Source organism: Pristiophorus japonicus, chromosome 3 (assembly GCF_044704955.1).
Source record: "Pristiophorus japonicus isolate sPriJap1 chromosome 3, sPriJap1.hap1, whole genome shotgun sequence".
Classification (NCBI taxonomy): domain Eukaryota; kingdom Metazoa; phylum Chordata; class Chondrichthyes; family Pristiophoridae; genus Pristiophorus; species Pristiophorus japonicus.
The window spans coordinates 313,146,812-313,167,934 of record NC_091979.1 but is presented as its reverse complement, the minus strand read 5'-3'; the positions used below and the strand labels follow the sequence as shown (position 1 = coordinate 313,167,934).

The window sequence follows — 21,123 nt, the reverse complement described above, 5'->3', positions numbered from 1 at the left end:
TATCCGAAAGTGTTCTGCGAAATGGGCAGTCCGATCCAACGCTTCATGGCAAGTGTCAGGGTACAGAAGGACGCTAGATCGGTTTACTACAAGCCACGTTCCGTACCATATGCACTCGAGGAGAAAGTTGAGCAAGAACTCAAAAGACTAGAGATTGAGAACATTATTTCTAAGATAACTCCATGTAATTGGGCTACACCCATTGTTGTTGTACCTAAGTCCGATGGTAAGGTAAGATTGTATGGTGATTTTAAAGTAACCGTAAACCAGGTTCTAGAGGATAATGTCCCCAATACATTGCCAAATATAGAAGATTTGTTCACAACACTGACAGAGGGTCAGATTTTCTCAAAGTTGGATCTTACGAATGTCTACTTACAGCTTGAACTAGATGAGGAGTCTAAGTCATGTTTAACTATAAATACCCATCTAGGCCTGTATCAATTTAATAGGCTACCATTTTATCCGCCCCTGCCATATTCCAAGGGATAATGAATCAGATTTTGCAAGGTATTGAAGGGGTGGTATGTTATTTGGATGACATACTAATTTCAGCACCAAATAGGCAAATTCATAAGAACATATTGAATGAAGTCCTCAAACGGCTAAAGAAGCACAGAGTACGATTGTCTGCTCACAAGTGTGAGTTATTTCAAAACTCAGTGGAATACTTAGGATACAGAGTAGACAAAGATGGTTTGCATCCAACCAAGGAAAAATTGGATGCAATCAGAAATGCACCCACTCCCAAGAATGTCACTGAACGTCGATCATTTTTGGGTCTTTTGAACTATTATGGGAAGTTCCTACCAAATTTGGCTATTGTATTACATCCACTGAATGACCTATTGAAAAAACAGGTCCATTTGAAGTGGTCAAAAGAATGTGATACAGCATTCAAGGAATGTAAAAGCAACTTGGTAGAGAGCACCATGTTAGTTCACTATGACGTATCTCAGGAGATCAAGCTAGCATGTGATGCCTCTCCATGTTGAGCTAGGGCAGTAATCTCTCATGTATTATGTAGTGGGGAGGAGAGACCAATTGCTTTTGCTTCATGCACTCTCAGTGCCAGTGAGCGTAATTATGCGCAGATCGAAAGGGAATCTTTGGCATTAATTTTTGGGGTCAAGAAGTTCCACAACTATTGTATGGTCATAAGTTTACTCTCATTACGGACCATAAGCCCCTGACAGCAATCCTCCATCCAAAGTCCCCAGTTCCAACATTAGCTGCAGCCCGAATGCAGAGATGGGCTTTGATTTTGTCAGCATATACATATGATATTGAATACAGACGATCATCTGATCACAGTAATGCTGATGCTATGTCTAGATTGCCTTCCCCATCACAAGTTACACCCGATAGGGAAGAAGTGTTTTATTTTTCATACATTGATGAACTGCCAATCACAGCTGAAGAGATTGGTAGAGCAACCAAACGTGACCCAGTTATATCAAAGGTGTATGATTATATTGCACACGGATGGCCAAACCAGGTAACAGACAAAGATATTCATCCATTCTTCATTCGTAGGAATGAATTATCAGTCGATAAAGATTGTATCATGTGGGGTGCAAGAGTGGTTATACCAAATAAATTCAGGTCCAAGTTATTAGGAGACCTCCATGACCAGCACCTGTGAATGTGCTTGATCAAGAGATTTGCATGCAGTTATTTATGATGGCCAGGTCTTGATAAAGATATAGAGTACATCGTGAGTCAGTGTACGACATGTCAATTGGTAAGCAAGCAACCACCATCAGTACCATTACAGCCATGGAAATGGCCTCCCAGAGTGTGGCAAAGGCTACATATTGATTTTGTTGAGTTAGAAGGACAACAATTGTTCATTGTGATTGATAGCCATTCGAAGTGGGTCGAGGTGTTTCCAATATGGAAAATAACAACAAGTAAAACATTAGACATTTTGCGAAGATTATTTTCTTCATTTGGCCTCCCAGAAGAAATTGTTTCAGATAATGGACCACAATTTTGTTCAGAAGAATTTGCACAGTTCAGGAGCAAAAATGGTGAGAAATATACCAAGGTTCCACCATACCACCCTGCTTCAAATGGTGCAGCAGAGCACACTGTACAAATTGTAAAACATGACCTCCTAAAACAAATGTTGCAACCAAATCCAACAGTGGACCACAAATTGGCTAATTTTCTAATTACGTATCGTAATTCTCCTCCCACAACTACTAGTAGAACACCAGCAGAGTTGTTTCTCAAACGACAGCCACGAACCAGATTCTCGTTGTTAAAACCAAACTTGGCACAGTCCGTAGAAGAGACACAATTAAGACAGAAAGAGAATCATGATAGAGGTCGAGTAAAAGAGAGAAGTGTGAAATTAAATCAGAAGGTGAGAGTGAAGAACCGTCACCATAAATGGGTAAAGTGGTTACCAGGAAGAGTGGTGAAGATATGTGGTCCTCGCACATATTTGGTCAAGATAACGGACAGGTTAGGTTTGTTCACATTGATCATATTTTACCCACAGACATGGAAGTAGTTGAGAATAGGAGTGATTCAATTATTTCTGACTCATCAGATAGTTTTGATACACCAGTAGCATATCCTACATCCAATGTACTGGAAACCAATCCAAAAGAAAGTCAGAATTTAAGTCCGAGTCAGGAAAACAAACAGTCTGAAGTTAGAGAGAGTTCAAATGGAAATCAAGGGCATCCCTTGGAGGAAAACTTCTCTCGGAATCAGCCTCGAATGAGTTTAAATTCGACACCATGTTTGGAAGGTTCTGTTCGAGAGTGAAGGTAACCGCTTCGAAACAGAACACAAGTGGTTAAGCTTGATTTGTAAATATGGCAAAACAAGTCCCTATCTTTTGGTATATATGACCATGCAAATTATGTATGATGATTGTTTTTTATAATAACTTCTTCATTAAGGAGAGAGAAGCGTAATGTCTGTAGCTCCACACACTGTAGATGCCTGTGTTACTGCCGCTAGTGCTGTTTAATAAAGAGAAGGTCATCTGACCAGCAGGTCCGAAGTTTCCGGAATCTGCAGCCATCTTTCAGGTTGTGTGTTGTATGGCGCTGAAGATATCACAATCTTAAAGTTTAGCATAGAAGAAACATAGCCTTGTTCCGATAAGTTCTGCACTGTTAAACTTGCATTGCTTCTTTTTTCGCTAATCCTTTTAAGGAATTTATTCCCTACCTTTTGCCTCTACAGTGTCATCTGTGGCTCAGTTGGTAGCACCCGCACCTCTGAGTCAGAAGGTTGAGGATTCAAGTCCAATTCCAGAGACTTGAGCACAAAAATCTAGGCTGACACTCCAGTGCAGTGCTGAGGGCGTTCTGCCCTGTCAGAGGTGCCATCTTTTGGATGAGACGTTAAACCGAGGCTCCGTCTGCTCTCTCAGGTGGACATAAAAGATCTCATGGCACGATTTCAAAGAAGAGCAGGGGAGTTCTCCCCGGTATCCTAGCCAATAATTATCCCTCAATCAACATCACTAAAACAGATTATATCGTCAATATCACATTGCTGTTTGTGGGAGCAAATCGGCTGCCTCGTTTCCTACATCACAACAGTGACTACATTTCAAAATATACTTAATTGGCTGTAAAGTGCTTTGGGACGTCCGGTGGACGTGAAAGGCGCTATGTAAATGCGTATTTTTTATTATATGTAACATCCTGGAGAAAGGAGATGTAAAGGCTCTCAGGCCTTTACCTCAATGCTGTGTACGTGCCGACTGAGAGATGGGAATGACTAGATTGGATTGCCTATCATGTTTTTGTACTCTCTTCCTGTGAGGAAATACCTTGCTTTTACTCTGCACCATTCTGTCACAACACAGTCCAAATCAGAAACTCCGCCTGTGTGAGATTAAGGAGACCCTCCCCTCCCCTATATCCAAGCACTGTGGTGAACTGTAAAGCAGACATTACTTTGGCACCAGTCCTATTCTTCTACGAAGACTATTTCCTGTGCAGCACTCACTAAATCACTTTGTACTTGGTAAATTTGAATTTACTGTGTAAAGTTGAGTTAAGTAAGAGCTCTTTCTCACATTAAACATTTTCTAGAATGCAGTTTTAAAGTTTCAAAGCAATTCAAGTTATCATCGTTATGTACCCTCAATATTGCAGATGTATATCATTTCCTTTGGACCAGCGTTAATTACTGTCTGACTTCTCCTCAGCAGCAGTATGTCCTGCTCTTCGGGAACGATTGACAATTGTAATGAAGCTGTTATCGCAAATGGGACTTCAAGCAAGAAATACTAATCCTCCATAGTATATTTTTCTCCCCAAAAGTTGGATAAACAATTCAGCATTTAATATTCTATGACAAATGGAAGGATATGTCCATTGAGGTTTATCTTCATTTTAATATGGGATAAGCAAATATTTAGTAAATGCTTGAAAGTTGAAAGTAGACATCAGTCTGCATAACAACAACTGCACTCCGAAGTAATGCACTGTATGTGAATCTTGGAATGTAGGAGCAGAGGAACCGGAATAGGCCATTCAGCCCCTCAAGCCTGCTCTACTATTCAATTAGATCATGGCTGATCTGCACCTCAACTTCATTTATCTACCTCTAGCCCCTGTCCCTTGATAACCTATGCAACAAAAAGCTATCTCTCTTAATGTGAAAACTCCAATTGTCCCAGCATTCACAGCATGTTGGGAAGAAAGTTCCAGATAATCTCCTATACCCTTTGTGTGAAAAAAGCATTTCCTGATTTCACTTCTGAACGGCCTAGCTCTTATTTTGAGATTATATCCCCTTGTTCTCGATTCCTGCACCAGCAGAAATAGTTTGTCTGTATCTACCCTATCAAATCCTTTTGACATTTTAAATACTTCGATTAGATCGCCCCTCAATCTCCTATACCCAAGGGAATACAAGTCAAGTTTTGTGCAATCTGTCATCAGAAATTAACCCTCTAAGTCTTGGCATAATTTTGACTATCACAAGTTCCTTCTAGAAGTTGATATTTTTTGTTGTAATAGCTGTTCATGTATACATGTGATTAGAACTGTAATGCTATTATTGCAGAAGCAGTGGTGGCCACAGATGTCAAGAACCTGTTGGATCTTTGTGATGGCATTCTTGTTTGATTTGGCCAGCCCAGGCTAGATTTTTCCTTAGAAAATAGTTCATATTGCCTATCTTCTATTTGGACCTTGGAGCCACTTCACAGCTCCTTACTTTATATGTGACATAATGCCTTCGGGTTCTGTACCTATTCTTTGAATCATATAGTTTGATCACTGTCCACCAGCAAGTTCTTTGAGGTTTTCGGTATAACTTAAGTCATTTAAGACGGTTCACAGCATCGGTAATGGTTTGCACCCAATACAAATACTTGCAACAGGTTCCCGATGTTGGGGAAGTCCAGAACCAGGGGTCACAGTCTAAGGATAAGGGGTAGGCCATTTAGGACTGAGATGAGGAGAAACTTCTTCACTCAGAGAGTTGTTAACCTGTGAAATTCCCTGCCGCAGAGAGTTGTTGATGCCAGTTCATTGGATATATTCAAGAAGGGGTGAGATATGGCCTTTACGGCTAAAGGGATCAAGGGGTATGGAGAGAAAGCAGGAAAGGGGTACTGAGGGAATGATCAGTCATGATTTTATTGAATGGTGGTGCAGGCTCGAAGGGCCGAATGGCCTACTCCTGCACCTATTTTCTATGTTTCAATGTAATTGTCTGATTATTCTATGTACTACTGCAATCACTTGCATGATGTATTGTATTAATTGTTTTACCTCTTATTTTGATCGAGTTCTCAAACTTCTTTACAACAAGAGATATTTGATGGTTTAATTATCTTTGCCAATGGTTTGCTGTTCAGGGACTCAGTTGACAATTACTCATTTATTTTGACTTTAGATCCAAGGAACTGATTAAGGAAGCGATCCTGGACAATGACTTCATGAAAAATCTGGAGTTGTCTCAGATTCAAGAGATTGTAGACTGCATGTACCCAGTGGAATATGGCAAGGACAGTTGCATCATCAAAGAGGGTGATGTGGGCTCCCTGGTTTATGTTATGGAAGGTAGGTTCTTTAAGCTGATTCTATTTATTATTGCACCAACTGACCATCAACAAATCTGTAGCAGTTCTTCCAGCCTTACAATTATTGCTTTTATGTTCTTTAACAAATGAAAATGTGTAATTATTTATTTTCCAATCTACTTTAAGAATAAATAGCATACTGTTATTTTGATGATCATACTTTAATTGAAAAGTATTCTATGTGTATTGAACTATTTTTTATAAATCCTTTATATTACCCATGGAGCGGTTGTATCAGAAATGGGCAGCCTTAACAGAGTGCAAGGATGAATCAATTCTGCAGTATTCTATTGTGATAAATGGGGGTAATTTTTACCATCACCACTTGGACAGTAAACTCGTTATAGAACCCGCCTGATTTTCATTTCCATTGACTTAGTAAAATGATTTCTGCCCCTTACAATGAGCCACTTGCATTAATTTACTTGTAGTAATTACACAGAATGACAAAGAATATACAGCACAGAAACAGGCCATTTGGCCCAACTGGTCCATGCTAGTGTTTATATGCACTGCATGAGCCTGCTCCCACTCTTCTACCTCTAACCCTATCCGCATAACCTTCTATTCCTTATTCCTTTCCCCCTCATGTGTTTATCTAGCTTCCCCTAAAATGCAGCTGTGCTATTCCCCGCAACGACCCCTTTTGGTGGCGAGTTCCACAATACTGCATGGGTCTGGTGTGTCACTGTAAGGCGACAGTTTGAGATACTGGGGCCAAAATTCAGCATCTCAAAGACACCCGTTAATGCCCGTTTGCGGCGGCCATTCCTAAAAATCGAATGGCTGCCACTTTGGGGTCAACAGGCCGACCCGAGCTAAATTCAGATTTGGGATTTCTCAGCCTGGACCCTGTCCCGCCCAAGTGGTTGCACCGCCAACGATAACAATAAAACAGCAAAAAAAAAAAAATTACCCATCGATATTCAGCTCCATCTGTCGATCCCCCGCCACGCGGTGCCCCCGACAGGTTTTTTCTGCCGGTGCACCATCTCTGGATCGGTCGGCAAAATACTGTCCCCAGGTTCGGTCGGGCCGCCAACGGGCACCAGCTGGTAAGCTGGCCCGGCTGAAACCCTCCCTGGTGGCCCAGTGGTCAAATGATCGAATCTCTCGCCTTTAACAGAGGGGAGAGAGCATGGTGGCGCACACACGCGCTGTGACGTCGCCACAACTGCACTGCTTATTGACAACGGCAGAGATCCCGTCCGACCCATCTTGAGCCAGTCAGCCTGGCTTTGAATCTGAGGCCCGCCCCCATTGTGATCCATTTCCTGCATGACTTTGAAAAAATTTCAAAGTCTTGAAAATAGATCTACTTACCATATCAGGAGTTCCAGTGGTAAGTACCGGTCAAAAACTCATAGGTGCGCCAGCTTTCTGGTGTACCTGAATTTCGGCCCCACTAATTTTAGGCCAGTATCTGCACTGCAGTGCTTTTCAAGCAATTTTTGAGGGAGGACCTCCTGGAAATATTGACATACTCCCAGTGACTCCTTGTTCTGACTTTTGAAAAATCATGTCAGCTACCCAAAGGTATTTTCATTGCAGAGTGTGCTTTATTAATATACAGCAAAAAAAAAAGCATGCTATTAATTCAACAAACATAAAAGTATTAAGAAATGTGATGACCACTCCTTGGAGGCCACCATTTTGGTACCGATGCTGTACCATGCAACGTGCTGCTGACAGAACTTAGTTATACTGCCAGCTTCACCTTGCAGTGAGTTGATGGTGAAAGAGCTTTGACTATGAGTGCTTAGATGACTGCTCACTGGGGGCTAATGTTATAGTGAAGAGGCTGCAGACAATAGAGCTGTTTCTCTCAATTACTTATTGATTTTGCAGCATTGTCTTAATGCATATGTTACATTAGGTTATATATGAGAAAGAATTTTCTCATCACTTGGGCCCCATGTCTCCTGCTCGGGCGTCAGAACATGTGATGCGTATCCAACTGTTCTATATCAAAAATGGCCCTATAATGACAGTGTTAAGAGTTAGAAACGAAAACAATATTTTATGAAACAGTATTCAAATACAGTACTATAGTGTAATGTCATTCAGCATGCTAACCTACCAACCCTCTCGTGGCTTCTCAAAGATTTATATTTTCTTTGCCGTTCAGTCCCAATCCAAACCCAATTGCCCCATTTTCCCTGTAACTTGCTTAACAGATTTAAATGAAAAATATTTGGAAATTAACATTCCTCTCTCACCATCCATGGGTTATCATGACAAAAGGCTGCAAGATCTTTTAAGATGTGACATGTGAGCAAGTCCTGGGAGAGAAGTCCAATTTCTCCTCAACAGCTTTGCTGCTTTCTGCATCAGTTCCAATTCAGGATTGCCACCGTCGTCCAGTGTGATTACAGAAGTGGTTAACTTGGCAGCAGTCGTAGGCTCCGGTCTTTGGGGAATTATTTTCTCTGCAATGTGTGCGATAACATCATAAACCTGTTCTTTACAAATGAATTTATCATTTCATTTCACATGATAGCCGGAGAAGGTTGTTCCCCTTGATAATGTCATTGCCTACGATCTTCTCCCTGTTCATAAAAGCACTGGTCCCGGAAATCCGTCAGCCGGTACATCTTGGTGTAAGTACGGAGGTATGGCTGCCCTAAAACTCTGCTGCTGACCTCAGTACACCTCGTGGGGAGTTGTCTACCACCATTGGGCAGCACCTGTACCACTCGGGGCACATCCGTGGGACCTGACATTTCAGCTACATCCTTATAAAAGGGGCTGCTTTAACCAAGAAACGAAACAGTGGTTCCCACCTCCGCCCTTTGATTGGCCGGGATTACCGGTCCCATCAAGTGTGGCCATGCCGACCATTAACTGGGTCCCACTGTAGGCATGGGAACTCACGACATAGGGAGGCCCCGCATCCTTACGGCAATGGCCTTGTAAGAGTGGCCAGAGGCTCCACCCCCACAAGGCCATCCTGGATTCTTAGGCGCTAGGCCCGGACCCAGAATATCTGGGTCATGGCCAATTTTCCCACCATTCTGTCATATTTTTGTTGAAATGATGGTAGGAGTACATCAAAACGCCCGAGTATTTTCGGCTCAGTTGTTCCTGTGCACTCTCGACAGGAATATAATTCATTTGAAAAATTGCTCTACAATTTTTCACATTTTCCAAACACTGTGCTATGATGCAGTGACACATTTGGCCCAACAACTGGGACTTGAAAATTAAACCTGAAAGAAGGCAGTCCTGGATTCCAACCAAATTCCAATCCCATTTTCCTTTTCATATTGCCTGTTAAGGAGGAAATTTTTAACTTGAGTTTAATATATATCTTTCTACATTTTTTCTTATGTTTGTGCCAGATTTGCAACACCTGGAATGGTTTGCAAGTGATTAGCATTTTGAAAATGGCTTCTCAAGGATTGTTGGCGTTGATAGCTTCTTTCTTGTGTGGCAACATGCTTACAAATACACTGGAGTTGCACAGATCTCAGTTTTGGAAACTAAATACAATGCAAGGGGCCACAGCATACTATTGCCCCAGTTTATTGGCGTATGAGCTTGCACCTACAGTGTCTCAAAATTGGAATGTTCTAATCTCCACCATGCCTTCAGAGGAGGGACTGGATGAAATCTAGATACTTGATCAGAAGGAGGGAAATCAGCACATCGGTTGCTTTTTCAAGACTTCTCTGGGCCGCTAATGGAGTTGCTAGAGTTTGGTGAACAGGTTATGTTGTGTAGGCATGCCTGTTCACTGTGTGATGTCTGTAACATTGTCATGCAACATTGAATGTACTCTTGTACTGTACACACCTTATCGGTACACTAGAGGGTGCTGTTGCTGGAGACCCAGGGATTGCCTGCACATGGCTGGTAACCCAGCATAAAAAGGATTAACAGCTTGTTGTCAGCATTCAGGAACTGCTAATAAAGGACTGCAGGTCTGCACAGTTTAAGTACCATACCCTGCCTCGTGGAATCATTACTAAAGGTGCCTACATGCACTACAGTTTATCTGCCCCTTGCATCAGCCAGGTAATAAAGATGGGACCATTGTAAAAAAAAAAGCATAGAAAAATAAATGTTAAATGCTGCGAATAAACAAATATAAAAGTGTGGAGTTGTATTTAGGAGCAAAACGACACAATAAATATTATCATTGGTGCAAAACTTCTGAAATTAACATCCACAATTTTTATATCTGATTTTACCAGGCCTGTAGTGTCTTTCCCAGGCCTGTATTGCCTTAGCCAGGCCTCTGGTGTCTTCTCAAGGTCTCGTGTTTTTGCCAGGCCTATGATATTTTTTCCAGGACTGGGGTATTTTTTTCAGGCCTGTGGTACTTTTTCCAGGCCTATGGTGCCTTTCCTAGGCCTCTGGTATCTTTCCCAGGCCACTGGTGTCTTTGCCAGGCCTGTGGTGCTTTTTCTAGGCCTAAGATACTTTTTCCAGGCCTGCGGTGTATTTGCCAGGCCTGTGGTGTCTTTGCCAGGCCTGTGGTACTTTTGCCAGGCCTGTGGTACTTTTGCCAGGCTTGTCGTGTTTTTAACAATCCTATGGTGTCTTTGCCAGGGCGTGAGGTGTTTTTTCCAGGCCTGCAGCTTTTTTTCCAGGCCTGTGGTGCCTTTGCCAGGCCTGTGGTGCCTTTTTGCAAGGCCTGTGGTGCCTTTTTGCAAGGCCTGTGGTACTTTTGCCAGGCCTGTGGTACTTTTGCCAGGCCTGTGGTGTTTTTGCAAGGCCTGTGGTGTTTTGCCAGGCCTGTGGTATCTTTGGTACTGCGAACAACCCAAGAAAACAGCTCTGTTAGCCACTGAATAGCTGTATCTTATGAGGTGCTTGAAAGTTGTTCAAAATCCTTTATCAGATCAACTTGTAGCAGTTGGGAGAATATCTTTCTATCAGATGATGAAATCAGGTGCACCAGGTGCAGATCCCGTTCAAGATGGGGGTGGACTTTACTACAAGCTGGGCAGGAAAAAATGAAAGTGCGGCTGTCCTAGATGTGGTCCTATCCTATATGCTTCTTTGTGGAACCCCCATTAAATGTGGACTTCGGGGGTATATTTATATTGCAACTGCAGTCTTGTTGCTAGTTATATAAGTGCAGCCTAAATCCCTGGCAGAGGGAGTCTCACTCTGCTTTGATCCAAAATCAGTTGGGTTTACAATACACAAGTTTAACATTGGTGCAGAGTGGAAATCACTTTGCATTGATGCTAAACTTGTGTAAATGCACCATCGGCATTATTTAGGAAAGCGTATTTAACAGCTATCACTGATATTTTACTCTGTACGAAAACCATTGTGATAATAGATGCTTGGATCCTCCTGAGGTGGCTGCACTTTCTATCAGATGGAACAAACACAGTGCTTTAGGGGATTCCCTTTCACTGAAGGACATAAGTGTCAATTCTCATGACAATCATTACAGTCTTCAGTGAAACGATATTTCTACAGAGACGGGAGGGTAAAGAGTAACATTGGGTAATATAGATAGAATCTTGCTTTACCAGCTCGGCAGATGAAAGCAACACTGAGAACACTTCTGTGTGTGTACAATCACGAACCTTGACTAAAATAAATATGGGACCCGAGTGACATATCAATTTCACCGTTAACCTGCGTCATATCACCTCTCAACCTTCTCTTTTCCAGTGAGAACATGTCCAGTTTACATAATCGCTTCTCGCAATCCTATCACTCCATGCCCCTCAATCATTCCGCTTGCTCTCTTCTGTATCCTTTCAATAGCTGCAATATCCTTTCTGTACTGTGGTGACCAGAACTGCACACAGTGCTCGAAGTGCGGTCTCGCCAATGATTTACAAAGTGGCCGGATTACCTTACAATTTTGGCTGAATATCGATCTTTTATCCCAACAGCTGCTTTGCTTTACTCACTGCCACTGAGCATTATTGCAATAGCTTCAATTTATTTTCAATCAGGACCCTCAGATGTCGTTCATTTTCTACGTGCATTATTTTCTTTCCATTTAAGTAATAGTCCCTTTCGGAATGTCTTGTCCCCATGTGATGCACTTTGCATTTCTATCCATTAAATTTCAATTGCCAGCTGTCTGTGCAGTTCCCAAGTATATTCAAATCCAATTGTAGCTTATTCTGTTCAGCTTTGGAGTTGAGAACCTTCTTTACTTTGCTTGACCATAATAATAACATCCTCCTGCAGATATCAGGAGAATTGCCAATACCGTTGGGTGTCCTGAATGTGATATACGATTGAATTTTGTAGGAATAAAAGGATATGCTGATATGCTGATAACCAATAATTAAATATGATATAAAAAGCAGGAAATGCTGGAAACACTGTCGGGCAGTACCCGTGGAGAGAGAAACAGTTAGCGGTTCAAGTCGACGACCTTTTGAAAGTTCATCGACCTGAAACGTTAACTTTTGTTTCTCTCTCCACAGATGCTGCCTCCACCTGCTGGAGTGTTTCCAGCATCTTCTTCCATTTTTATTTCAGATTTCCAGCATTCAATTTAGATTTAAATATAAAAATCAGTTCATAATGAATCTGGTAGCTGTGTTAATGGATTAAAGTTAATGACAAACTAATGACACACATCAAGCTTTGCATGGTTCTATTTCAAATGATCTGAATGCAACAAGTTGTGCCACATTTCCGAGTGTGATTACTGTGCGAGTGGAGAACATTATAAATTCTGAATTTTTTTCAAACAGTATAATGAGGACAGTTACTGAAGGCACTTGGTATCCAGGCCAAATTCCTGGAAATCTCTCATAATCTTGCTAGTTGCCATGGAGATAGTATCAAAAATTTTAGAGAACGTTAACCAGTGGAACTGAGCAACAGCAGTTGGTGTTGTACTAGAGAAAGAATGATTAACGATAATGGCCTTGAAGAGAAACTGTTGTGACAGCAGAACATAATTGAAATTATGTGTGTGAAACGGAGCTCCCAAATCTTCTTAAGCTTGGAGATACAAATTTCCTTCACTGATGTCTGGTGAGAGGCACCATTATTGTCAGTAGGAACATTCCTAACACGAATATTTCCAAGTTGCTGCTACCTGGGATTGAAAGTGAACAGTGCTTCTTTTCTTCTTCACCCTACCTGGCTGGCCTTGCAATAACTAATGAAACTTGTTTAAATTTTGACTTGCAGAGTTAGGTTTTGGACATCACTGGCTCGATTTTCTGAGTCTTCTCCTCTGGTGAGGTACCTTGCCATCTGTTATCACAGGCGCTGCCCATGGGCCGGGCACCTTGCTATCATTGAGGACTTGGAAAATCTTCCCTCGCCATCTCAGTTGGAAGTCAGGACTATTAGTGCTGCACTGCCATGCCCTCCAAGGTTGAACATACTTGATCAGAGTTTCAATAAAATATAAATGGGCCAGAATTTCCTTGATCTCGCTTTTGCAGAAATGACCCCAAATTTTACACTGATCTTACCAATAGCAACTTACACCGAAATTTCCTGACAGTCTTATTAGCAAATGCCAGAACACAAAACAACCAACATAAAACAAGTGGAAATCTTATTGATGTTTTGAAAACTAAAGTTTCAAGCCATCAAACCATCAGATTAGGAAAAGGGGAGATACAATGGGACCTGGGTGCCATTGTACATCAATCATTGAAGTTTGGCATGCAGGTGCAGCAGGCGGTGAAGAAGGCAAATGGCATGTTGACCTTCATAGCTAGAGGATTTGAGTATAGGAGCAGGGAGGTCTTACTGCAGTTGTACAGAGCCTTGGTGAGGTCACACCTGGAATATTGTGTTCAGTTTTGGTCTGCTAATCTGAGGAAGGATATTCTTGCTATTGAGGGAGTGCAGCGAAGGTTCACCAGACTGATTCCCGGAATTGCAGGACTGACATATGAGGAGAGACTGGATCAACTGGGCTTGTATCCACTGGAGTTTAGAAGAATGAGAGGGGATCTCATAGAAACATATAAAATTCTGACGGGATTGGACAGGTTAGAGGCAGGAAGAATGTTCCCGTTGCTAGGGAATTCCAGAACCAGAGGTTACAGTCTAAGAATAAGGGGTAAGCCATTTAGGATTGAGATGAGGAGAAACTTCTTCACTCAGAGAGTGGTTAACCTGTGGAATTCTCCACTGCAGAAAGTTGTTGAGGCCAGTTCGTACGGCCAAAGGGATCAAGGGGTATGGAGAGAAAGCAGGAAAGGGGTAGTGAGGTTGAATGATCAGCCATGATCAGGCTCGAGGGGTCGAATGGCCTGCTCCTGCACCTACTTTCTATGTTTCTATGTTTCTATGTTCATTCACGCACATTAAGCACAGCATGTTTAAGAAAATGCAATTGTGGCAGCTTTTCTCTTTTTTTATGCAACACATTCTGAAGTCATAAAAAAGCATTCAAAATATAGAAAATACTGTGCAGGTCTCACTCAGTAAGGAGAAATAAAACAGAAAACAATTGTTACAAAACACCAGTAAGAGTGACTCCTGGTCCCCCTGCATCTAAAAATTTGGTCATAAATTTACACTTGTTCAAAACGCGCAGCTCAGCTCTTTACGTCGAAGTTAAACTGAAACTTGCCAGGAAACTCTGGCCCTTTGTACGAAGCATAATCGTGTCAAAACACGTATGCAATGTTTTGATTTTAAGCTACTTTTCTGGATCCCATTAGTAAAGAAGAAAAATAAAATAATAATACATAGATGAGAAAATGATTTAAAATATTGATAGGAAGGATACATCCCAGTAGAAATGATCGTTAGTTCTTTGGCTGCAACTGTGTACAACAATCTATGATGTGAACAATGCTAGTCTACGGTCATTTTAAATTAATTATTTAGGACAATTGCTACATTATGTTGCTGTATGTAGTAACATAAATAATCACATTACTGCCAAATATCCTTGTGCTGCATTAATAAGTTATGGAACATTAGATAACGCAACACTTAAACTGATGGAATTAGGCCTTGAAATTCTCGGATTCCTGCTCCACCAACAGAAGTGCAGTAGAGCAGATTCCCAGGCTTCCCATGTTGGAAGATGTTGACCCCGCTCTCAATTGTGGGCATGGGTCATTCATCAAAGTCAGGGCAGGCATTGTCCAATGAGGTCAGCATGACAATGCATCAGAAATACGTTCCATGGCACCCCAGTGGTGGACCAGAGGTCTGGGAATGGCTGGAAAGCCAATTTTGCCTCCTGCTCCCTTGGGGATGTAATGTTTGCCAGTAATTGATCCCCCCGGGGATTGATTATCTTTGCCTCCAGTCATTTTATGGGACTTTTCCTGGGCCTTAATGGAACTCGTGCCGGCTCTAAGCTGCTGAGGGTTCAGATGAGGCCTTAGAATGGCATAAAGGATGTCGTTCCCAGGGTAGCCTGGGAACTTTGCAGAGACACCCCTATGAAGGATGATTGACCTTTTGTTGCCTCCAGAATGAGGTTAAATGGGATGGAAATCTGGTGGAATCAGGTTCTGGTCCAAAATCTAGGCCCCTGGCGGGTGATTATGCCTGTTCACTGGCCCCAATGATTTACGGGGGGATATATAGCCCATTTGTCAGGCGCTATGCAGCCACCTAGCACTTAAAAACGGCTTCCGAGATGCATGTGCACAGTTTCGATGGGACGCCATCTTGGTCAATAGGTTTGCGCGTGGATTTAATGACCGCCGGCAGCATGCAGAGCAGGCAGACTATGACATCAATCAGTGTGCAACACTGATTTGATGCCAGCACAGCCATTTTCAAAATGCCATGCTCTAGCCAACGCAATTTTAACCTAGCAAAGCTGCACACGACATTAAGCAGCATGAAGAAGCCCCCCCCCCCCACCACCAACATCAGTACTGTTTAAAGGGATCATAAATTACTTACAGGTTAGTTGCTGGATTATTTCTTCTGGCTGCTGATGCAATTGTACGCATTTTTGAAGCATTCCTATAGTTGCCTAAAGTTTCAATAGTTTACAGGGACAGGTTGCTTCCAGATATAGGGCCCGAAAATTGGTGGACTTACCGTCCGCTGCCGTTGAGTTTACTCAGCGGTCGCGCTGGTTTCTGGGCGCTCTCCCTGCCGAGCGGGTTTAGTGGGGAAAGATGCCCACTGGGTACCGTCCGCTGGCGTGGGTCGACGTGCAAGCAACACCCACAAGTGTCCACCCGCCCGCTGCATCCCCAGTTTGGTCCAGGCGTTCCTCCGCTCCAGCACGGGAAAAGACCGTCGTGTGGAGGCAGGTCTTACCTCAATGACAAGTATGAAGACCTGCAAAAAATGGTGAGTCCATGTCTTTTCTTTATTTGTTTTGCAGGGATTTGGGTGCATGGGGTCCCCTGAAGGATTTCTGGTGGGGGTTTTTTTGTTTGTTGTGAAAATGTTTTATTTTATCCGTTCCCCCCTCCCTGGGCCTGACTCAATCCTTGGCGGTACTTTGCCGAAGATTGCATTTGCCGCCTAGAATGGGAGCTACCACCCGCTGTCGCCCAGAATTGGCGTGCAAGATACATTTTTGCTGCCGGGCGATCTTTCCCACATTTTATCATGAGACTTCCGCCCAAAGTACCGTCAGGGTCTTAGCGGTCCTTTGTACAGTACTTGGGCGGGACTTAGCTTTCATCAAACCCGGCTCCATAGGGTTGGGCTCATAGGCCTTCCTCTAGGAATTGAACATGACTGGGAGAATTAAGAGAGGCCACGCAGAGCAGAACAAGCTGCTAAAAGAGGGAGGGAGAAGGAGGCGCAGAAGGCCTCTCAGCAGGAGTCCATATCCACGGAAGGCCTTTAGGGAGCAATTCTCTTGCATCAACTTTCAGCGAGGACCAATGCTTGAGACGTTTTCACTTCACTAAAGAGGTTGTGACTGAAATCTGCCAACTGCTGCAGCCACAACTGCAGCCTCAAAGCAGGGACAGGACCACATTGTTTGTGTCTGTCAAGGTGATCATGCATCTGGAGCCTTCCAAGCTGTTGCTGGAGATATAAGGAACATCCCGCAGTTTGTTGGGCATTGCTGCATAAGGGAGGTCATTGAGGTTCTCTACACACAGAGAGACAGCTTTGTCTCATTCCCTCTTGCCAGAGACATGCAGGGGAAGTGAGCATGAAGGTTTGCACAGATTGCAGTCTTCCCCATGGTGCAGGATGCCATTGACTGCATGCACATTGCCACACATGTGCCTCATGTGAACTCCACCACTTTCATGAATGAAAGAGATTTCATTGCCTCAATGTGCCGCTGGTGTGTGACCACAGCATCGCATCATGCAGGTGAATGTCCGGTGTCCTGGCAATAGTCACGATTCGTTCATTCTGTGGCAGTCCTCTGTGCCGCCTGCATTGAACCACCACAGCAAGGCAAAGATTAGCTATGGAATGACCAGGGTTATTCATTCCTGACATTGATCATGACTCCGGTCCAGAACCCATGCACACGTGCACAGCAGGCCTACAGTGTGAGCCATGCTGCCAGAGGAACATTATAGAGCACACCATTGGCGTCTTCAAGCAATGCTTCCGCTGCCTGGACCACACCGGAGGAGCCCTGCAGTACTCGGCTGAGCGGGTATCAATATTTGGGGTAGTATGCTGCATGCTGCACAACCTGGTCATTATGAGGGAACAGCCCTTGCCACCACCTATCAGGCAAGAAGCTGAGGAGCAGGACCACGAGGAAGAGGAGGAGGAGGAGGAGGAGGAAGTGGAGGAGTAGGAAGTGCAGCAGGAAGTGAAGGAACAGGAAGGGAGGATACAACTTAGACAGCTCGTTTCTGCCTGGGCTCGATGTGATCAAATAATTCATGAGCGATGCCAGTAACCTCAGCCACACCTCCCCATTCACCAACAGTCCCACACTCCTTACCTTTCCTCTATCACTGACATCATCCTCTTTCCGACAACACAAAAATAAAAAGCACCATAAAATGCACATTTCATTCCAAATTTATAAATTCAATCAGGACATAATGCATACAAAAATAAACTAATCACCCTTGTGCATTTCCTTAATGCCTGTCTTCCATGTGCCTTTACCTCTCCTGGTGCTCCTATGAGGTATGCCCCTGTGGCTGCAGCATGGCTGGTGAAAGGCTGCTGACTCCAATTGAGAAGACTACAGATGATCTTGGAGGGTGACCTTAAGCAGCTCTGGGCCTAGAAGGCTCAGAATCGGACTGCACCACCTTGGCATGGGCGACAGCAGTCTGTGCTGGCTGGGTGACGGGCAACAGTGAGGGTACTGGCAGAATGGCAGGAGCGGGAGGACAAATGCTGTCATCCTGAGAGAGGAAAGCAGGTTCTTGCTGCATGGTGTCACCGCCACTCTCCCTTTCAGCTTTCTTCTGTAACCTGGCCCGTCAAAAATCCTTATCTGAGTCCTCTGCAGCAGAACTAGTCTTTCCCCTATCCTTTCCCCCCAGCCTGACTCCTGCACACTTGTGTCGGATGGCTCACCATGTGCAGATCCCTCCTCTATCCCAGTCTCTTCAACATGCGCTGCGTCAGCAACTGAGCTGGTGGCTGCGAGTGCAAGATTGAGTTACAGGGACTCTTCATCTTCACTGTCTTCTTCCGCTTTCTCCACTGACCAGAAAGTCTCTAGCTCTTGTGTATCTGAAATTAAAAATGGACAAGGGTTGGGTTGTGGTGGTTATGCTGACACCATCTGTGGCTTCTAAGTCAGAATAGATTGAGGGAGATGTGGAATGAGAGAAGGAGGATTAGTTATGTGGATATCCTTGTCATCAGTTGCTTCAGCCCCGCCAATGGCCACGGCCTCAGTTATGCCCTTTCTCATGGGGATTAAAACATGCCGGAGCGCTTGTGCTCCTCCAGTTCTTTGCTGCTGCCTGCACACTTATGCATCACCTCCTCCTGCTAGAAAGAGGGAAGTGAGTGTCGTTCAATATGATTGGATGATGTGGTTGTTGTGGTTGAATAGCTGCAAGTGCGTACAAGCTGTGAGTTGTGGGTGTGAGGCTTGCAACGGTGTTAAGTGTGTGAGGGTGAGGTAATGCACACGAATTTTAGGGTTGAGTACTGATTGATAGAGTTGTTGGTAGGTGGGTGATGGCGTGTAGTGAATTGAGCAGTGATGAGACATTGTTAAATTTCTTCCTGCATTGGATCCAGGTTCTTGGAGCAATACTGGCATTGACCACTGCAGCTACCTCTTCCCACTGCCTCCTGAGCATTATCTGGAGGGCCTCTTGCCCCCGCACACCCTCCCCCCCTCCCTGCGGATACAGAACATCTCTCTTCCTTTCCACCTCTTAAACCATGACCCCCAATGCAGTTTCTCAAAATCTTGATTCATGCTCTCTCGTTTGTTCAGCCAGTGTTCAAAAATATCGGAGCGCAGGTTGGCCTGATATTTGTGGTACTAATAATAGCGAGGCTGTCAGCGCGCGCTTTTATTCCCGCCTAATACTGACAGCAACTTGTGGCATCCGCACATGCGCAGTTAAATCCAGAAGTCAGTGACAACCTACTCCTCCACAGGTTCACCGATGAAATCAGCACAGAAATCACAGTTAAGATGTGGGGACCGAATTCACCATCCCCCGAAGAGACGGCTACCGCGGGGTTTGGGTGGCCAATCGGAAAAAATCGATCGGCCGCCGCGGTTGGGTGATTTTCCCTCCCTGAGCCATATTCAGCTCAGGGGGTTTGAGTGGTGCGCACTTCTGCTGGAAACAGCGGGTTGAAGCCACTATAAAGGAAGATTTTCTGCGGTGAGCTCTGCACTGTGTGGTTCGCTGAAAAATGGCCAAGGCAGAAATTTACCGACATAAAGGTAGGACTTCTTCAGACAGTGTCCCCACGAGGTATTCGAGTCGGTACTCGAACATGACACCACTGGACTTTTGCCGCGATCGAGGCCCTTTGGTAGGGAAATAGTTTTAGTAATTTTAGTGTTTTTATATCATATTCAATCCTCTGCAGCATTGAGCGTTTCATATAATTTTATTTATTTTAGTGTTATTAATTCATATTCTATCATCTGCAGTATTTAGCTTTTCATACAGTTTTATTAGTTGTTTTGTCTCCATTAAACCTGCTGAGTGCTGCTCAGCAGTTTGCACATACTATTGTACAACTTTCAGGTCTGACTCTTTAGTGGAGGCGTGTGGGCTGCAGAGACCTGCTTGGCAGGGTTCACCCTGAGGATGGGAGGGGTGTTGGGAGGGAGACACCTGGTACACCTGCTCAGAAACATGGTGGCAAGCAGGAGAAGGCGTTGCCATCAGCACCGTGCAGAGAGGCAGCGGGCAAGGGAGGCAGCAGCCATAATTCGTTCATTCTGCGCCAGACCAATGTGCCTGCCGTCTTCACCGACCCGAATCAGGATTGCGGTTGGCTGCTTGGGGGCAAGGGATATCCCTTGTCCACTTGTCTGCTCACTCTACTGCAAAACCTCAGGACAACACCTGAGCATGCAGACACTGACGCTCATTGTGCCACCAGGCGCATCATCGAGCAGTGCATAGGCATCCTTAAGCAAAGATTCCAGTGCCTGGACCGCTCTGCACCTTGCAGTACTCTCCGCAATGGGTCTTCATAATTATCATGGTCTGCTGCATGCTGCACAAGCTGGCCATCATGAGGGGAGGTCGAGCCAACAGTACCACCTGAGGAGGAGGAGGAGGAGGATCCCTGTCGTCCCAGAGCTAGGAAGCATCGACCCATCGCCACCCTGGAAGGGCCGGGTGCAGACTGGCCAGCACCCTCCTGGGAGGGTGCGTTGTCACATATATGGAGGTGTCTGACACCTCCCCTGCGATCTCGCTCCATGCATTATGTACTGGCAGTCTGCCAGGTCTCCCCACGTCAGGAAACAGTATTCTTCTTCTGTCCTCCGCACCTCCAACTCCATATCAGTGAACCTGTCAGCTCTCCTTGCACCTCTTACACCAGCCCTCCTTCCAATCTCCTTCCCCCGCCTCGGAGTCTTGCTGCAAGCCCTGAGCAGTTGGGCTCGTTAGAAACCCTTACCTGCATGCTGAATTTTTCAGTGGTGATAACGCTCAAATTAGGACAGCCACACCACTGAAAATTCCACTTTGGAAGGGTTCATTAGCGCTGGAACCCATTTGTTCACTTTT

General features: G+C 44.2%; 1 protein-coding gene across 1 annotated transcript in view; it reads left to right on the top strand.

The window, feature by feature from the left end:
- The window catches only part of LOC139260355 (cGMP-dependent protein kinase 1), a 1,295,119-nt gene that overhangs the window by 179,811 nt on the left and 1,094,185 nt on the right, over positions 1–21,123 (top strand). Inside the window, exon 2 of the mRNA XM_070876878.1 lies at positions 5,884–6,050. Within this exon, the coding sequence (XP_070732979.1) occupies positions 5,884–6,050 (167 nt within the window). The remainder of the gene's footprint in view (positions 1–5,883; positions 6,051–21,123) is intronic.